General features: G+C 30.4%; 2 protein-coding genes across 3 annotated transcripts in view; one reads left to right on the forward strand and one right to left on the reverse strand.

Moving 5' to 3' along the window:
- The window catches only part of LOC130664000 (uncharacterized), a 213504-nt gene that overhangs the window by 105668 nt on the left and 87143 nt on the right, over positions 1-20693 (forward strand). The gene's annotated exons all lie outside the window — the stretch shown is intronic.
- Positions 9313-19427, reverse strand: LOC130664010 (uncharacterized). The gene is made up of 4 exons (XM_057463635.1): positions 19296-19427; positions 19061-19204; positions 15159-15317; positions 9313-11170 (listed from the first exon to the last, which is right to left on the reverse strand). Exons 1-4 carry the CDS (start codon positions 19344-19346, stop codon positions 11027-11029), a joined length of 498 nt encoding a protein of 165 aa, XP_057319618.1. The 5' UTR covers positions 19347-19427; the 3' UTR covers positions 9313-11026.

The following is a 20693-nucleotide window of genomic DNA, read 5'->3' on the forward strand; positions in this document are numbered from 1 at the left end:
GGTGAAGGCTAGTAGTTATATATAATTATACATTATTTTATAAAATTGTATATACAATATCCATCATGAAGAAATAATATACAAATCGTCTCAAGCATATCACGAATTCGATCAGTGATATACTTGGGGCTGATTTGTAATGAATATGCACTGATTTGCAGTACTTTTCACTTCCCGGGGAAAAAGGTTCAGATCTAACCACATATAATTATATCTGATCAGAACTGGCAAAGCAGATCTGGCCATATCTTTAAATTGTCTTTATCTGACGAGATCTGGCCAGATCTCGTCAGATGTAATTATATGTGGTCAGATCTAAATCATTTTTCCCGGGTTATTCATTTTAAGAGAGTAGATGATAAATATACCATGAGACAATTAATTATATATGATGCATTTTTCCCGAGTTTTTTTTTCTTATCCGGATCAACAAATTCAATCTTATTTTAGTCAAACTCGACGGCATTTGGATTAATTAGTCTGTATTCGAATCAGTTGATCTGTTTTCGATCTTTTTTAAAATTTTTAAGCTATTTTTGATCTGTTGTTTCAAAAAACAATTGCGTTACGGGCAGACAATACTAGATTAAATCATGGAATTATAATGTTTTTATTTATGGACAATATTTATAAAAAATATTCAACGTTTCAGAATTGATTATGTTTTGTTTACCATTGACTTAGTGTCTTTTGTTTAAGAATTTCGGTAGTTAATGATAGTTTTTTCAACTTTATTTTTTAGTTGTCTTGACTGAATATTTATAATATTGAATAAAAATAATAACATTACTCTTAAAATGTCCAAAAATTTTTCTTATTTACTGGATAAAATCGATAAATATTTTGGCATTAGAAACGATCAAAATTCCTGTGACATCTTATTAAAAAAGCGCGTTAGCATGGTTCCAATATCAAGAAAATTAAAATAAATTTATAAATCTAAATTATTATTATCATTGTTTTTTATATTTGTAAAAAGTCCTGTTTTTGATCTAAAGGCGATTGAAAGTAGACTAAATATAATACGAAAACAAGTCTGATATAGGCCTGGATAGGGAATAGTACGGACAAAAACCGATTAAATTTCCATATAAAATAAATACGATTTAATAACCCAAATTAAATAAAAAATATTTGAATTTATCATTTACTTTGAAACGGATCCAATTTTTCAACCCGGGCAGTCAACAAATTCAATAATATTTTTATTATAATTAGAAATATGAAAGCAATAAGTATTTTTTACCAATCGTCGTTTTTTCAAGTCTTGAAAGTGTTTGTGAAATCAATCCGCATGTCGCGGGTTTTTATATGTTCCTCCCAGCGACTTTCAGTTGCGACATATCGGCATAATTTAATTGTTTATTATCTAGCAGTACATAGAAAATGCCAAATAATTTACTTTGGCCTTACACATATAATTATAATATAGATAATATTTCGCACGACGCATAATGAAATGCTGATAATCGAAAGCAATTATCGGTCTGTTGTTTCAACAATTGTGATAACATTGAACTGCATAAACGAACTGATAGCACTAATCATATTCGAAAAAAATGTTCATTTCGCTAATATAATAACATAACATCTACGTCAACGTATATAACGCCGGGAAGGAAAAACTTTAAATCTGTTCAAATCACATTTAATTTAATTTTTTCTATCTAAACAGATTTGCATTTTGATTATATCTCTCGATCTAATTCGATTCAATTTAATCTATCCGGGTTAAGTTAGGTCTAAGCAGATCAGAGTTATGCAGAATAGAATTAAAATAAAAATTTGGAAACGATTGGCTTTGCGGGCCAGCCTCAAAACGTCCCGCTGTTTTTGAGCTCCATAAGCCAAAAAACTTTATCGTAAATACATTTTTAAGCTTGAAAACACTGTTGAGTGCTGTTGTGTTCTGACCTTTCGAATTTATAGAAAAATAATTAAAAATAACCAGGTTGACATCGTTAGAGTATCAACAGATCCTAGGCACATCAACTGTTGACTTTTTTTATTTTAAGAACTAAATTTATGGACTTACCATGATAAGGATTTCGGGCCCCATAGATTGCCCCAAATAATCCTTTTTCCTAATAATCTTCTCGCTTCCGCTGGCACGTAGTCTTGAATCTTACTTCCCTGAAGTGGTGCTCGACGTGATACCCGCACGTAAAGAGATGCTTTTGTTGAAAGGACGGACGGATGGAACGTCCACTGGAATTAACTGCCAACCTTCACCGATGCCAGTCCAGTAGACAAGGTTCTTGCTTGGTACCTCCTCAGAACGCAATAAGGATTCACAGAACAGGCAAATAATTTTTATGGTAATTTCAAGTCTGGATGGATTTTGATAGGAAAGCATAAAATTTTCTTTTTTCTAACACTACCATAAACTTCCATAAGAGTATAGCTTGCTGATCCACTTCGGACTAAATGATTATAAAATCCGTTCCTCATTGGCGTGCACGTTGAGAAGAGAGTATGTATGCCAAATTTCAAGACAATAGGACCAATAGTTTGGGAGATCTCGTGTTGATTAAGTGAGTGAGTGGTATTTTGCTCACATATATATAGATGACGATCAAATAAAACAATTGATAATAACATTAAAAATTAAGTTGGATATCAAATGATAATAAAATTATAGAATGTGGTCGAATTAAACAAATGCCCTTCCTCTGAGTTGGCTTTTAATAAAATACCGACTCATGCTGGAAACATTTTGTGCCAAAGATCGAGCCTGCAATTCTCGTAATGATAAAACAGGAGTGTTTTTATCTTGGGTCCCAATGACCCCCCCCCCCCCTCGGAGTGAGTTCTCGAAAAAAATATCAACGGTGAAAGATTCGTAAGATTGTTGGGAACAGTAGTGCCGAAGATCAAATCTGTAATTTTATTATGAAACCAACGAGTGTACTTTATCTTTGACCTCACTCTTAATGGTAAAACAGTTGACTTAAGAATGTTTATTTAATAAAATTAATAAAAATAGTGATATGAAATTAATTTTTTCCATGGTTACCATTCAATTTATATGCACCATATATATATAGCCTAACATTTGCGCAACCGCATGCTCTTTTGATATCGATGATTTTTATTATGATCGATCAAGCCGTTCTTAAGTTATAAGAGAACATACATACAGACAGACAGACAAAAATCGTATAAATGGCAGAATTAGGATCAGGGTATCCTGAATCGAATATTCAACACTAAATTTGACAAATTGATCAAATGTACAGACAAAGCCTACAGATTTATATAGTACTATGTATTGGTTGAAAGATGAGTTACGACTGATGAGTTGTATAGAAACACGAATAAAAGATAGAAAAGGATGAGAAAAACGAAGAGTATCAAGAAAAAGAAAAAGAGAAATAAATGAGCAGACATAATAGAGAAAAGCAATGAGAGGTTCATCGTTATAGAACAATATTACACTGCAATAGTGAATAAAGTTTAACAAGAGTAGGCCATCTCGATGTATTTTCATCGTTCGCTATTTATACAAAGGGTTCGTAATACTTTCAACTATAGACAATTGTAAATTCTAACAATACCTGTATGAAAGTGAAATAGAGAACAAATTGATATACATATAATGAGAAACGAACTTACACTATTCAGAAAATGACGATACACTAACAGACTAAGAGAAACGTATATATAATGAAACTATTTGCAATGTGATAAATATATTGTCTTTGAAAATAAAGCATACGATAGAGTGAACCCTTTTAATATATTTATATTTATTCATTTAATCACATTTCAAATATGTAATAGATAATAGGTTTTATTTTAATTAACAGATTAATGCAGGTAAATAAAAGTAATGTTTGCAGAGGGAAAGATAAAAATATTTATAGTCAGTAAATATTATAGAAATGGGTGTTCACTTTTATAAACTAGTAAATCTTGTGATGAACGTTATCAACGTCGTATCTTGTTTCAGTCTAGCAGTCATGACGTAAATTACTTGCCAGTAATGCTATTACTGTGACGAGGTAGTGAAACGGAGCGAAAATGTCTCGTGCATTCAATCTGAAACGCAGAATGCACCCTCATGACGTAGATTTTCTGGCTTTAACCCAAGATAAACGTTAATTTCGCGTAAGGATTACCCACATGCTTTACCTTTCGTTAACATCGTTATTAAATTTTAAATCATCACTAATCCAACAAGTTAATAGCAACTTTAAAGATGACATAAATTTTAAAGTTAATCAAGTTCTTATAAATTATTTGATTCATTTTATTTACACTGCGAAAAATCAGAAGTAAAATTGGAGTGATTACGGATTTTCATCAAATCTGCATTCACTACGCAAATTTTTTACAAGGTATGTACTCCCGCCAAGCAATCCGTTCAAAATTGTTGCCTTTGTTAACCTTTTTTTACAAATATATTTTTCTGAACAACTCCAACAAACTTATTTTACATTCACCACTATATTTTTACATCATGTCTAAATAAAAAATTTTGGAAAATCTTGAATGTTTATTAAATATTCTGCCATATTTTTCTATAATTTTGCGATCATCAAGTCGACAATTATGTATAAATATATGTATATATATTTCTTCGTTATTGTTTTTACCCCGATTTGCGAAAATCGAAACTCTATGAGATGTTGACATTTTGAGGTCCTAAGAAGCTATTCTGACTATTTTCAGAATGATCTCCGAGTGTCTGTATGTGTGTGTGTGTCTGTGTGTGAGGATTACCTGACAATTGATCCTAGCGACAATTGATCCGTAGACAATTGATCCTAACGACAATTAGTCCGAGCAATAATTCATCCGCCGATAATTGATCCATGCGACATTTCGTACTTCATTTAATAATACTAATAACTTGCTTGCAATGGTCCTCTCAAAACGTAATTTACCGTCGGGATCGGTCAGAAATTTTCGGTTTGTTATAATAATGTGTGGTAACAGCGTGAGATCATACTCGTTTTCAAAGAGTAAGAGTCAAAACCGACGGCAACTCACTTTCTAGGAAAACTTCAAACATGTAAACACAAACGCGTGCAATGGTACTGAACAAATTATCTAGTGAAATCGATTTACACCAAAATTTAATCCATTATCGGCAAATCAATTGTCAACGGATCAATTATCGCTAGGATCAGCTATCGGCGGATGAATTATCACTTAGATGAGTTGTCGCTAGGATCAATAGTCTACGGATGAATTGTCGTTAGGATCAATTCCCGACTAGAAATTTTTAGGTGAGACCCATTGGGCCCTTATTAGGATATCCTATGGGGACCCCACATAGAGATGTCACGCAAAGGATTTTTGGGTCCCTATTGGGCAGCCTCAAATGGACCCTTATTGGGCAGTCCCAGTTGGGCCCCAATATGGAAATCCCCAAGAGATACCACTAGGGTGCCCCTGTTAAAAAAAATATTAAAATGCGAAAAAAAAACTAAGATAATTATAATTAAATCTGAAATGTAATCTAATGTACTAGGAGCATTACTTAGAAGAAGTGTACATGATTTATGTTGATGAAAAAATCACGGTGACTGCTGGGTTCGAACCTACTTCCTCCCGATTCAAAGTCTTTGATGCTATCCACTGCGCTGACCCACGTATGTGAACGCGCGAGTGTGAATAGTATATTTATTGTGATACCAAAGAATAACAAATGAAGAAACAAAAAATGGTATTCAGAGTGTATAGAAAAAGTTTTCGGGTGCCGTTAAAAAAAATATTTTTAATTTTTGCGGCCAAAATGGGATATTCCCTAAAAAAGGTGAAAAAAAATTTTTTATTTTCACGTCGGGTTTTCGCTATCCCACACAGAACCCAATTGGGAAAAATGACAATAATTGTTTTATTTTCACGTTGGGATTTCCCACTTAGGTCCCACACAGAACCCAATTTAGAAAAATTACAATAAATTTTTTTTCCACGTTGGGATCTCCCACTTAGGTCCCTCACAGAACCCAATTGGGAAATACTGATCATGAGTTATTTTATTTTTGTTTGGGATTGCCCGATTGGGTTCTGTTTGGGTCCTTCTAAGGATTCTCCTATTGGAAATACCCCATTGGGACTCAAAGAGGTCCAGATACATGCAGTGTGCGATCCCAAAGTAATTTCTAATCGGGTTGTCCACGGATCAATTGTCTTCGGATCAACGGTCGTGCCACCGCGCGCGCGTGTGTGTGTGTGTGTGTGTGTGTGTAAACTCTTTGTAACTTTTTAACTAATTATTTGATTTGAATAGTTTTGGTGGCAATCAACAGAGCTCGCGAGTCATCAACTTTCCTGAAAATTTTACATCAATTGGTTGAATAGACTTAAAGATATTATACATAAAATAAACAAAAAAAAAATTTTTTTTTTAATTTTTTAAAAATTTCAAAAAAAAACTCGATCGATTAACTCCAAAACCTAATCAACTCCAAAATTTGATGAAACACGTTGAATGCTGCAAGAGCCGTTTCAATTGGATCATTTGTTCAAAAGATATCGTGGGAGAAAGCAATGGTAAAAAACACTTGTTTGCGAATATCTTTGAAATAACTTAACCCAACAATTCCAAAATCTTGTCAGCTCTAAAACTCAATAAAATGTGCCGATTACCGGCTTAACCATCAAAATCGGTTAAATTGTTTGCGAGATATCGTGGGAGAAAGAAATGCTAAAAACGGGTTTTTCTAAATATCTTTGAAACGGTATAACTGATTGGCTTCAGAATCTAATCAGATTTAGGTCTGAATAAAACGCGTCGAATGTCACATCGAACGTCAAAATTGGTTGATTAGTACAATATATATCGGCATCGGGAAGTTTGAAAAATAGCATTTTATGTTATTTTTCCCTGATAAATCATCATGTAATGTACAAAAATGCATTCTAAATCATACCAACTTTTTGTCCTTATGGTCTTTTCAGATTACTACATACAATGATGTAACTTGTTCTTTAGTTCAAATCATATTATCAACTACAAAATTTAAAAAAACACCGTTTTTAATATTTTTTTCAGATATTTTATATATTAACGCTCTGTATCTGAGTCAAAATTCATTTCAATCTTTTTTTTTATCACTTACATTGATTTCTGACAGAATATAATGGAATACAAATTTTAAAAAACGCGTGTTTATTGATGATTTCCGATTCATAAATTTTTAAACTTTAACATAAAACGTAACTTAAGTATTACTTATGTATTCTGCTGAATCCAAATCCAGCAGTCTGTTTCTTTAATACTTTACAATCAATCAACTTTAAGATTAATTTGAAATTAATCTAATCTCATTTTGAAGTGCTGGCATGATAATTTTTACACATAACATGACCTATCCGTAACCCTATTACTGCTACTCAAGGGCGAGCATTACCTGAATAGTTCACGTGCGGTCACCCGTCTGATGAGTATCCCGGTCCGTCCGACTGTGTCTGTCTTCACCTTTTTCACTCACTTATCAAATCTGAGTTCGCGACCCCTCGGCCCTTCTCGTAAAATTAACCACTCCTCTTAAATTCTAATTGGGTCTGGAAGACGAGCCCCCTTAAATTGGCCCACCCGGCGACAAATCGATAAAATAGTAACGCATATGGGGTACTCAGGGTAATTGATCAACCGCGGGAAATCAGGTTGATTCAATTTTGAATATTTAAATTTTTACCCCTTTACAATTGAAAATATTTTGAATTTTTTTTTAGAATTTTAATTTTTTAACTTTTTTATGAAAGCTGATACTCAGTTACAATTTGACATTGAAATGGAACACTTTTAATTAAAATAATTTCACACTGCATAATCCGTATTTAGTCTCGATTAGTCCACTAATTTTTAATAGTATGGATACATACAAAAGTAAATTTAAAATTATTGAAAAATGAAAAAATTTTATGGCTTAAATACTTCAGCTAACCGGTAAAAAATTAATTAAAAAATTTCAAACAATTATTGGCGGTTTTATTGAGTAAACGATTTATGTATAAAATAATTCGCGGGTAATTAGTAAGTAATTTATTAATGATGTTTAATGAATGAATATGATTATTATGAAAATTTGATACTAGAATTGAGTTAAATGAAGAAGCTGTGAGATACTAAATCGAATTCGGCAATTACGTGAAATTTTAGCTGAAAGCTTAAACAGAATAAGCCGTTGGATATTTGACGACGACACGATAATGCAAGGTGATTATGAAAAGACTAGCACTTTAATGAAACCAGATACTTAACACCAAAAACCCATAAAACTGTGCTAGAGTACTATATATTTTTTTCTCTCTATCTTAATTATGAAATAAAGTAAAATAACAAAATAAATACAGTATTTTAATTCGAAATATTTTATTTTCTCATTAATTTACAACTTAGGAATGATCCGAAAATTTAGAAATACTTTTAAGACTTACAAATAATTCAATTCAAATTTTGAATAAAATATGTATATATTTATTTCATCAAATTAATTCGAAATTCGAAAAAAGAAAATCTCAAAAACGGTCAACCCTGTTGGCCAACCCGAAAACTTACCGCTGTTTCCGATCTTAGAGAGCTCGAAAACGTTATTATTTATGAATTCTTGAGATTTTCAAGTTATCAAAACGCTTGGACCGAACTCAAATCTATTTCACTGGAAAAAAGTAAACGCAGAGAAATTTTTGGTAAAAGTTACCCAAAAAGTTTGATACTGAGAGGACATGTGGTAAATATCTAAACTTTACCCATGCACATTGAAAAATATACTACTCGATAGCATGTAAATGAAGTGCAATTTCTACTAACAGTATAGTGAAAATTTAGTTACTGGCTAGAATGTCCTTACAGTACCAAACTTTATGGGTAATTTTTACTCAATAATTATCTGCATTGATAGAAGGATTTCTTAGCAGTTAAAAAAGATTTCTTAGTATTCAAGAAATCTTTTCTTAAACATCATTATTTTGTATTAAACAAATATTTTTTACTAATTTAATTTTAATTTTACTTGCATCACTCATCGTGTTTTATAAGACTTTACATTTGAATTATCCCTCTTCTCGCCTCTTTTTTTTACTTTTTGCGGCTGTGGCCCGACTTGTGCTTATGACTGTACTGCATCATTACGATGATGCCCTTCTACCTCCCTTGTGCAATGGAGGTGCAGTGGCTAGGAAAACCACAGAGAAAACCTACCCTGGTCAAAAATAAAACTTGGTTTAGACTTGGTCGTCTTAAATCGTGACTAAGTAAGACCAGTTAAGTCGAAACTCACGCAACTCGTCTTGGTTTCGACTTAACTGGCCTTACTTAGTCACGATTTAAGACAACCAAGTCTAAACCAAGTTTTATTTTTGACCCGGGTAGCCAATACAGTTTCGGTTTGGGTGAAGCTCCAGTGGTTGATAAAATTCCCATTTTACCGATCACTGGCTCTTCATCCCGCCCCTAATGATCAGAGACCTTCGTTCGAGCCCAACGTGTGGCTAAGCGGTCACCCAGCCAAATAGTAACCATGCTCGATGCTACTTAATTTTGGTGATCGCCCGAGTCATGCGCGTGTCGAACGGCTGCCTCAGCCGCTAATGTTTTTTACTATTTAAGAAATAATTTCTTAATAGTTAAGAAATCATTTCTTAAATAGTAAGAAATATTTGTTACATACAAAGAAATGATGTTTAAGAAATGGTTTCTTAAATACTCAGAAATCCTTCTATCAGTGTGCGTGTAATTTTTTGAACAAATCGACCGATTTTCACGTGCTTTGCAGCTATCGAACGTACTTTTTATGACTTTGCTTTAATTATATTATCGAGCAAATCGATTGAACAGCTTACGAGTTATACAATAAAAAATTGGAAACATTATTTTTTAATTGTTATTTTTCGTATAACTTGTAAGCTACTCAATCGATTGACTTCAAAATTTAATCAGATCTAAGTCTTGATGCGCCCGTTCGATTGCCGCCACCTCCATGCAAATCGGTTGATGCATTCCAGAGATGTCGTACGACACAACCTAGTTCACAATCATACACGCTTGGACATCCATCTGGAAAAAGTCAGAAAAGCTTCCGAGGACTTCAAAACTTCGAGATCTGTTGAAAACTCGATCTTTGAAAATCGGACCGAGACCAATAACTTTCTTTTTTATTTTAAATATTGAATTATTATTTTCAATTTATAAGTTCTGAGCCGTTTGTGCTAGAAATATTTAAGATAACAATGTTATAAGAATGTCAACGCAGCCCATTCGTAGACAAAACGAATTGTCTACGTAGATGAGAATTAGACTGCCTAAACGTTTTCAGCAGAGACAAGTATTCTGCTGAATCCGAATCTAGCAGTCTGTTTCTTTAATACTTTACAATCAATCAACTTTAAGACTAATTTGAAATTAATCTAATCTTATTTTGAAGTGCTGGCATGCCAATTTTTACACATATAGCAGGACCTATCCGTAAACCTATTACTGCTACTCAAGGGCTCGCGTTTATCAGACGTTCCACCCTACTATTCCGCAACACAGAGCGCTCAACAGCAATTCAGGTTTTCTAAATACTTTGCTGATCCTATATTTAACAATAACTGTGGAGACTGATTTAGATAAACAAATATTGGAATTTATAATATATTTTGAAACAGATCTAATTTTTTGACCCGGGCATATTTCGTAATGTAAAATCTACACGGAGAAATTATTCTTGTTTGAAATGATATGGCGTCATTGAAAAGTCGGACAATGTTGACTACCTCACGGGAATTGAAATAAACATATGCGAAAATTACTATGGCCACAGTGATATTGACAAGGATTATATCCCAAATTACTGTAACTATTGTTGATTTTACTATAGCCATAGTACTTCTTGCTTGTGTTTATTTCCATTTCCGTCAGGTGGTCAACATGTTAGAGCTTTATTAAACTACAAAATTTTATAAAAAGTTATTTTTCCCGGGAAAGCTTTGAAATGCCTTGAGAGTAGTTACTTTTATTAAGATCCATGATTATACAACGAAAAATAAGTAATTATAATAGTGTCGGTCCAAAAAATAACTTCACGTTTTATTGAATGTAGGCGTATACATGAAGTACTAATAATGGCTTCTCCTCGTATGATACTTTTATTTCCACCAAGTATTTATTAGGTGGGAATTCATCTGGAAGTGTATCTGTTGGTATTGTATAGCCCTCACTTCCATAAACACCCTAAAATGTGTTAGAATTAAGATTAAAATAATAGGTAACAATGAGAATCATAGATCTTAGTATCAAAAATCAATGCCGAATTTTAAAAAACGATTTAATTGAAAATGTATTCAGTATTCTAATTATCTCTTATGTCTTGAGTCAAATATTGTTTTCTTTACGGAAAATAATTAATAAACACTATTGATCATTATTGAAAATTCATTCGTGTCGATGAGTGTCCGATTAGTGATCATTAGTACTCTGACGAGTGAATCTTTTAATACCCCGGAAAAAAAAGTTCTTATATGATCATATATGAATCATATAAAGTTTTATAATGAAATTGGTCCTATAAAAACTTATATGAATTTATAAAATCTTATATAATCATATAAAGGCTTCTATAATCATATTATATATATCCGGGAAACAATGATTTTATCTAATCATATATACAATAACTTATATATGATTAGATCTAAAAATTGATAGGATCTGATGATATATAATTATATATAATCATTAGACTGGGCCAAAAAAATTGACTATTTTTTTTTCTTAGCTACATCGGGAATATTATTCAGAATGACAAAAAAAAAATTTCATGAAAGTTTGAGCCCTTAATATGAATTTTAAGAGGTCTATCATCGCTATTTTTAATTTTAATTCATAATTTGATGTTATATGTCAGAACTGCTAAAACATTGGAGTAAAAAAAAATCATTTCTACTTATTCTTATGTAAAATTAAATTCCCTAAAAAAAAGGTCTGATTGAAAATTTTCGTCAGACAAGCCGTTTCCAATTAATTAAGCTTAATAAATTGATATATTTTTTCGATTTAACATTTTTATTTTTGAATTTTTTAACTGACGAATCAAAAAATATCTAAATAAGACCATGACAAATTTTCAAAGGAAATTTAATGCTCTACAAAAAAGGCCTAACATTTTTTGCTGAATTCACTCCTTCGAATGTTATTAAAGGTTGAATTTGAGTCAAAACGATTTCAATAACGTGAATAACTTTCGAAGGAGTGAATTTAGCAAAAAATGTTAAGAGGCCTTTTTTGTAGAGCATTAAATTTCCTTTGAAAATTTGTCATGGTCTTTTTTAGATATTTCTTGATTCGTCAGTTACAAAATTCAAAAGTAAAAATATTAAATCGAAAAAATATATCAATGTATTAAGCTTAATTAATCGGAAACGGCTTGTCTGACGAAAATTTTCAATCAGACCTTTTTTGTAGGGAATTTTACATAAGAGTAAGTGGAAATGAATTTTTTTACGCCAATGTTTTAGCAGTTCTGAAGTAAAACATCAAATTATGAATTAAAATTAAAAATAGCGATGATAGACCTCTTAAAATTAATATTAAGGGTTCAAACGTTCATGAATTGTTTTTTTTGTCATGCTGAATAATATTTTCGATATAGCTATGAAAAAAAAAAATAGTCAATTTTTTTGGCCCAGTCTAATAATCATGCATAAACAAAAAAAAACATCTATCGGTTAACTGCTATTTTGCCAAGGGGTCACCCATCCAACTAATGTCCTGCCTCAATGCTGCTCAACTTTGATGATCGCTTGATTGCCGTTTGCTTCTCTAGTCTGCTTTACCCTTATGAGTATTTACAATCTATAGCATTACTTAACTCTAATGATCAAATTCATACATTCTACATAAATAATGCACCGAATATGATCAAATTTCATCACAATTGTGTTTTGTGCGACCTCTTGGAAATTTTTGATCGAGCTGATTTTTGGAAAGGCTTCTTAAAACATCTTAAACCAACAAATTTTCATAAGAGACTCGGAAAAAAAAAATAGTCGGTTTTTTTGGGCCACCCTAATAATCATATATGATTTTATATCACCGTATTAAACTCTTGTATCATCATACAAATTTATTTATAACTTCATATAAAATCAAATAAATTCTTGTTAATTATCTGAATTCTTAAATAAATATTATAAGGTCATATAAGATTTCATATGATCATACATGGTTATGTATAACCATATAAAACGTGCTTTTGTAATATCATAATGTTGTCTATAACTTTATGTGAAGTTACATGGAATTTTATAAAAATTTTATAAGATTATACGAATTATTATAAGAATTTTATAAGATCATATGAGTTTTTATATAATCATATATAACTGCATATAATTTATAAAATTTTATCTGGTAATGTTATAAACTCATATATAACTTTATAAAAAATCACATCAACTTTTATAAAACCCTTATAAAATTATAGAAATTCTTATAAGAATTTTGTAAGATCATATGAGCTTTTATACTATCATATATAATTATATGTAACCATATGAAACTTTATTTGGTATTGCTATAAAGTTATATATAACTTTATATAAAATCACATCATTTTTTACAACATCCTTATAAGAGTATATGAATCCTTATAGGAATTTCATAAGATTATGTAATCTTTTATATAATCATATATAAACACATGTGTAATTATATATGATTCTATAAGAACTTTTTCCCGGGTTTATATAAAATCACATCAATTTTTTTTTATAAAATCCTTATAAAACTCTATAAATTCTTATAAGATTTTTATAAGATCATATATAATTATATTTAAGCATATAAAACTTAATCTAGTAATTTTATAAAGTTATATACAACGAGATATAAAATCATATCAATTTTTATAAAGTCCTCACGAGAGTATATTAATTCATATAAGAATTTTGTAAGATCATATAAACTTTTATGTAACCATATATAATTTTTATATATTTCTTATATGATCATATATAAATTGTATATGAATATATATGTTTATATATGATCATATGAAATCTTTTCTTCCCGGGACTATTGGAAGTGATTAGTGTTGAACTAAGTTTTGTACTAATAAAACTCAATACGCTATTAACTCTATATAATTATAAATGATCAGACAAAATGAATTTTTTCGGGACTATCTGTTGAAAGATTAATAAGAAATGTAAAATGTTAAATATAAAAATCTAAGGTTAGTTGTTTTCATTTGACGAACGATCGATACAGAAATCACTTTCAGTAGTGAAGTCAACTTACTAATCGGACTACTTATCAACACTATTGAAAGCCTTATCAACACTAATTACTTGCAATAGTGCTGTAGAATAACTCATTGGATTACTACTAATCATAAATAAAAGACTAATTGACATTCCTCACTACCAAGATTTACTAGTCAGCATATTTATGATCACTACTATTTGACACTCATAGAGTTCACTACGCGGAGAGAATTTTATGGTAACAATTACAATATATTATGGGAATGGTTCCCATAATGCATGGTTACTGGTTTTTTTGAAATGTTGATTATAGGAACGGCACCCATATATATTATAGTTATCATTACTTTAATATTGTAGTTATCGTTACCATAACATTATGGTAATGGTCACTATAATATTATGGTAACCGTAACCATAATAGTATAGTAATTGTTACCATAATGTTATGGTAACCATTACCATAATATTATAGTAACGTTTACTATAGTATAATGAGAACTTTGACCAGAAAGTATGGGCCTATATTCCATAATTCCAAGTAATCATCACCATAACGCTATGGGATGATATGTCATCAACGTACTAGGAATGGTTACCATAATTTTCTCTCCGTATAGTTTTTTTCGTACAGGTACACTTCCTATATTTTACTACTACTTCTTGTACGAAATCGTTAGCATGAAACTTATATTTCTTTGTGCATGTAATACATACAATACCGTATAGTTTTAATACTAATGAATATTGTCATCTGAAGAATTAATCTCACTCGCCTATAGCTTGTGTTTTCTACAGTATAATGGATTAAGATATTGGAGACTAAAAAAGCTATCAGATACTATCATGGCATTGTCTTCCGTCAACTAAACCGTTATTTCAAAAGTAATAAAAATTTATTGAATCTTTAAATCGCCTCTGAATTCCTCTATCTCTCATAGTTAAGTATAACTTACAATTCCAGGTGGACAATCGTCAACAGAGAATCCAAATGCATTAAAAAGCCGACCCATTATAATAGGTTCCTCGAGTGCATCACAAAAGTCCAGCTGTACATTGAATCCACTATCCACAATATATTCACCCATTGATGCTCCCGTTAGTTTGAAACATCCCTAAAAATAAAAAAAAGACTATTTTTTTAAATTATGAGCTATGAAGTTGTAAATTCAGGAAATTTAATTCTCTTAAAAAAAGGCTTCATGGTCTAACATCTAGAATTTTTGCCTTACGAAGTATAGGAAATTTACTTGTGTTGAAACTTAGAATATCTTCATAATATCATATTTAGCGTATGGAAAATTCGACGTTAATATATCCTCTCTAAAAGTAAATAGTAAAATCTACTAGCAAATAGTGAATATTCACTAATTTTCACTAATTAAGTTTTAGACAGTTGTTAAATAGCTGTTATTTGTCCATTTTACTCATTCATAGTAGAGAAGGATAACTGAAAAATTTTGTTCACCTTAATCGTGAAAGCTTTGAGTGTGCTCTACTGTCACTTTTTCGTTCTCGGCTGTTTCTCCGACTTTGAATCCTCTCTACCTTCTTTATAGTACACCAAAGTTGTTAAAAGTATGTACCATTTTAAAGGAAATTTATTAAGGAACATTTTTCAATACTAGATTCAGTTGATTTATAATGAGATTATTTCAAAACAATCGATTCAGTCCGAAGTCCCGGTACTCAAGTACTCAAGTAAAAGTTGAAAAAAAAAAAAAATTTTCCCGTGTTATTTAAATGGGAAATCAAATTTTTCAATGAGGTCTGCAATCAACATAGAATTTTTTTTCTTGCGCGAAAAATTTTTTTCTTGTGTTATACTATGATTTTTTCCACATGCACTTAGAAAAAAAAAATTTTGACACGAAATGAAGCACCCTGATATATATATATATGGTAACGAATGTGAAACTGATCTTTAAAATATTTGAATCGCTAGAAAACAAATACCTTCTTCTCTTGTTTTATAGAAGCGCGACTAGAGTCAGTCAGTCATATATTGACAGCTTAACAGCATACATCTTGTATATCAATGAACTATATCTTTCTTGCCTTTCTTTTACTGCTGTTGATTGTGGTGTTGTTATTTATAATATAAGTGTGTTGTTATTGTAGTATATGTGATATAATTTTAAGTTACCAGTTACTACAGTATAGATTAGAGTGGCGCAAAAAAACCGACTATTTTTTTTTTTAATCTCGCATGAAAATTTGTTGGTTTACGATGTTTTGAGAAGCCTCTCCAAAAATCAGCTCGATAAAAAATTTTCAAGAGGTCGCTCACGAATTTTGAAAATATCAAAAATAATCGAAATTCGGATTTTTATTTCTAAGTTTTTTTCTTTCTTGTGGCAGCAATAGTTTATATTTGTGAAATCATAACTACGCTGAGAATTTCAGCCTAAAATTTAAATATTTAAACCTCGCTCAAGAATTTTAAATGTTTCCGAGTGCTGTCTTTTGGACGTTTTTGAGCGACCCTTAAATATTAATAATAAAGCTTCTCGATTTTTTCACCATCAATTTGCATGACAATGAATGAAAATATAACCCGAGAAATATAAATAATAAGTTTTTTCATACTTTTTTTATTTTTCAATTCAATTTGTAGGTTTTTTCGCTTATTCAAAACTTACAAAATTTTATTGTTTAAGACTGTCCTGTATATTTTTGGTTATGCAAAAGTTATATTTAAGTGAAATGACAATAATTGAGTTATAAAAAAATATAAAAACTAATTCAAACTATTAGTTACATATTATCAGTTAATATTCAAAATTATTGAGCGCCGTTTAAATATTTAAATTTAAGGCTGAAATTTTCAGCATAGTCATGATTTTACAAATATAAACTATTGCTGCCACGAGAAAGAAAAAAATTTAGAAATACAAATCCGAATTTCGATTATTTTTAATATTTTCAAAATTCGTGAGCGACCTCTTGAAAATTTTTTATCGAGCTGATTTTTGGAAAGGCTTCTTATAACATCGTAAACCAACAAATTTTTATACGAGATCGAAAAAAAAAACAGTCGGTTTTTTTGCGCCACCCTAATATATATATTAGAGTGTTTCAAAAAATCGACTGTTTTTTTTTCTCGAAGAACATTGAAAAATCGACAGAGTATCTCTAGATAAAGACCCTGTTAAAATATGAGACCTTAATATTAATATTTAAAGGTGGCTATTCGCGATTTTTTATTTTCCATTTAAATAACATGGGAAAACAAAAATTTTAAGCTTGGAATTCTATACCTCGGCGATGGCTTATTGAACAGATAAGTTCATGATACATTTTTGTAGGGAAATGAGCGCTCTACAAAAAAAGTCTCTTATCATTTTTTGATAAATCCATCTGTTCAAAAGTTATTGGAGCTCGAAATCAAGTTAGAGTAAATTTTGAGATATTTTTACTTTTCCGGCGAAACTATCAGACTTATCATAAAATGTTATAAAATCTTTTTTGTAGACAAGTTTATTTCTTACAAATTATCATGAATACATTTTCTCAAATTCCGCATTGTTTTCTAGTTATTTCCATTTTAATGCCAAGCTCTTAAAATCAATCAGAACACGATTTTTTTATATTCGTTCGAGAGTTATCGTAGGAGAAAGAAATGGTAAAAAACAGTTTTTTGCGAATATCTTTGAAACAACTGAGCTTAACGATTCCAAAATTTGATCAGCTTCAGAATTTACTAAAGCGCGTCGATTGCCACCTCAAGCATCAAAATCGGGTCATTTGTCTAAAAGATCGCGGAAAAAAGAAACAATAAAAAACAGTTTTTTGCAAATATCTTTGAAACAACTGAACTAAACAATTCCAAAATCTAATCAGCTCTAGAACTCAATAAAATACTTCGATTGCCGCCTCAACCATCGAAATCGGATAATTCGTTCGCGAGATATCGTGGGAGAAAGAAATGCTAATAAACGGTTTTTTTCGAAAACAATCGCATACAAAATGTATTCACAGCAATGTTTTCGAGCTCCTTGAGCTCGAATGCAGTAGGAAGTTTTAGGGCTGGCCCGCAGGGTCAACCGATACACAGATTATTTCTAGTCAAGATACATATTCTTGAAGGAAATTTAATGCTCTACAAAAAAGACCTCTTAACAATTTTTGCTCAATTCACTCCTTTAAAAGTTATTCAAGGTTGAAGTTGAGTCAAAGCAACTTCAATTACCTTGAATAACTTTTAAAGGAGTGAATTGAGCGAAAATTGTTAAGAGACCTTTTTTGTAGGGCATTAAATTTTCTTCAAGAATATGTATCTTGACTAAAAAAAATTTTATTATTTTCAGTAGTTACAAAAATCCAAAATAGAAACAAAGAATTTAACAAACAAATCAATGTTAAAGGCACGGTTACAAGGAAACGGCTCGTTTTACGTCAATTTACTAAGAGAGATTTTTTGTAGGGAATTCAATTTCCTTTAAGATTATACATTGCTACAATTTTTCAGATAGATAATTTACGAGTTTTGGATAAAAAATAAAATTTCTGTCAAAAAACTAATAATCCTAACGATAAACGTCTTAATATCAATTTTAAGGGCTCAAACTTGCACAATAATTTCTTTGGTCGTCAAGATTGATAATTTCACAATATCGAAAAAAAAATAATAGTCGATTTTTTTGGCCCAGTCTAATACATACATACATATTTAAATTTTTTATGAATGGTAATTTTGAACCCTACTCATCGAGTTATGATAGGTTATGACAAAATTCCTTAAAAATTGCCCATGAGGACGAATACAATAACTAGATTTTAAAAAAAATCTACCTAAAAATAATAAAAACCAATAATACGAATAATAACAATAATAGTAATGAGAAACAATAGTTACTTTACTTCCTTGTGGAATCGTTTTAACGATCGAGATGTTTACGACCAATTCATTTTGATCATTTATAAAAGTGTCAGGTTCTGTGAAATATTCTTCGCTGTAAGAAAAACAAGTGATATCTTCGTAAACTATATTCATGGCTCCCTAAAAAATTATGTTAACGACAATATATTTACTGCGAAAAAAGAAGAAAATAAGTAGAATAAATAATTGACATTATCATTAAATACATTACCTGTATGCCAAACGACTGAGAAATAATAACTATAGCAATGGGTAATATCATATTTGCGTGTAAACTATGATACTCACAAAATACGTAGTACTACAGTACCTGGAACCCGAATAACTGTGATCAGCCTTATATTCCATCGAGTGAGAGATCTTAATTAGATAAAAAATTCCAGACCACTAGGTAACTAAGCATACACTAAGCTATCATTACAAAATCAATCGACAACAATGTAGGATTGAGATATAAAAATAATACTAAGTAAGTAATCAGTTAATCATCCTTGAAGGAAGTCCGGGTGTATTAATAATTATATACTAAGTTGAAAAATTGTCACGAAATTGAAAACTTATGTAATACCGTACTTAACCGGAAGGCAAATAACAATAATCGTATTAACAATGATTGAATAACAATAATATAATAATGTTTATTTATCATTTTATTTATTTACAAATCCACCATGTATGTAGGCGTTGCCTGTCACATGGTATACAATATTTATTAAGCTTATTTTTAGGTAGATTTTTTTAAAAATCTAACTATTGTATTTGTCCTCATGGTCGATTTTTCAAGGAATTTCGTCATTAACTATCATAATTAGTTGAGTAGAGTTCAAAAATACTATTCGTTAAAAAATTGATATATATATATATATATATAGATATATATTAGTTTTTTTTGTGTGACAGAAAGATTTCTGTCTTTGTTTTGTAACCTATTCTGCGTCCCTCTTATTTATACTAGGGAAAAAATGGCGGTTCAGCTGTACGTGCGAAATTTAAATTATTATTTACATTCAAAGAATGGACATATATTTATATGACATTCGTTAAATACTGGACTGGTAACAACTACAAACTAAAGAGTTGAATAAATAATAATAATGAATACTTATCATTAATAAAATAAGATACCTAAAAATTACGTGAAAGTTTGTATTTCAATTATTAAAATTAAATAAAAAATAATTAACGTTTTTTATAAGTTAAAAAATTATTAGATGCGAAGATTAGTACATAATTTACATGTTAAATAATTTGTTTTTAAATTGTGTGTTTCTGTTACATTTATCGTATCATCATGAACTGTAAAAAATTTACCGGGATTATAAGGTTATATTTACTACACAGACACGTGATGCACATTAAACTGTCAAAGAGGCTGGTGTAAACAGAAGTACCAACTTTTATTAAATAATAACTATTGGTACTGTTTACTTGCAGTCAAAATAATTTATGTAACTTGAAAAAAAAATTATTATTTTTTTCTACATATTAATTATAGCTTATAAAATATAGTTTCTACTGTTACATTCTGGCTTATCTATTAATCCGACAGAATATTTTTAATTTAACCAGGTTGACGTCGTTAGGGTGTCAATAGACCCCAGGTGCGTCA

Source organism: Microplitis mediator, chromosome 2 (genome assembly GCF_029852145.1).
Source record: "Microplitis mediator isolate UGA2020A chromosome 2, iyMicMedi2.1, whole genome shotgun sequence".
In the NCBI taxonomy this organism is placed as follows: domain Eukaryota; kingdom Metazoa; phylum Arthropoda; class Insecta; order Hymenoptera; family Braconidae; genus Microplitis; species Microplitis mediator.

What these genes read in the sequence shown, in the direction of transcription:
- LOC130664010 (XM_057463635.1), bottom strand. Translation starts at nt 19,346, where the DNA reads ATGATATTACCCATTGCTATAGTTATTATTTCTCAGTCGTTTGGCATA. An exon ending in CGATTCCACAAGGAAGTAAA is followed by an intron (nt 15,318 to 19,060) that starts GTAACTATTGTT and finishes TTTTATTTTTAG; the next exon opens with GGATGTTTCAAACTAACGGG. An exon ending in ACGATTGTCCACCTGGAATT is followed by an intron (nt 11,171 to 15,158) that starts GTAAGTTATACT and finishes AACACATTTTAG; the next exon opens with GGTGTTTATGGAAGTGAGGG.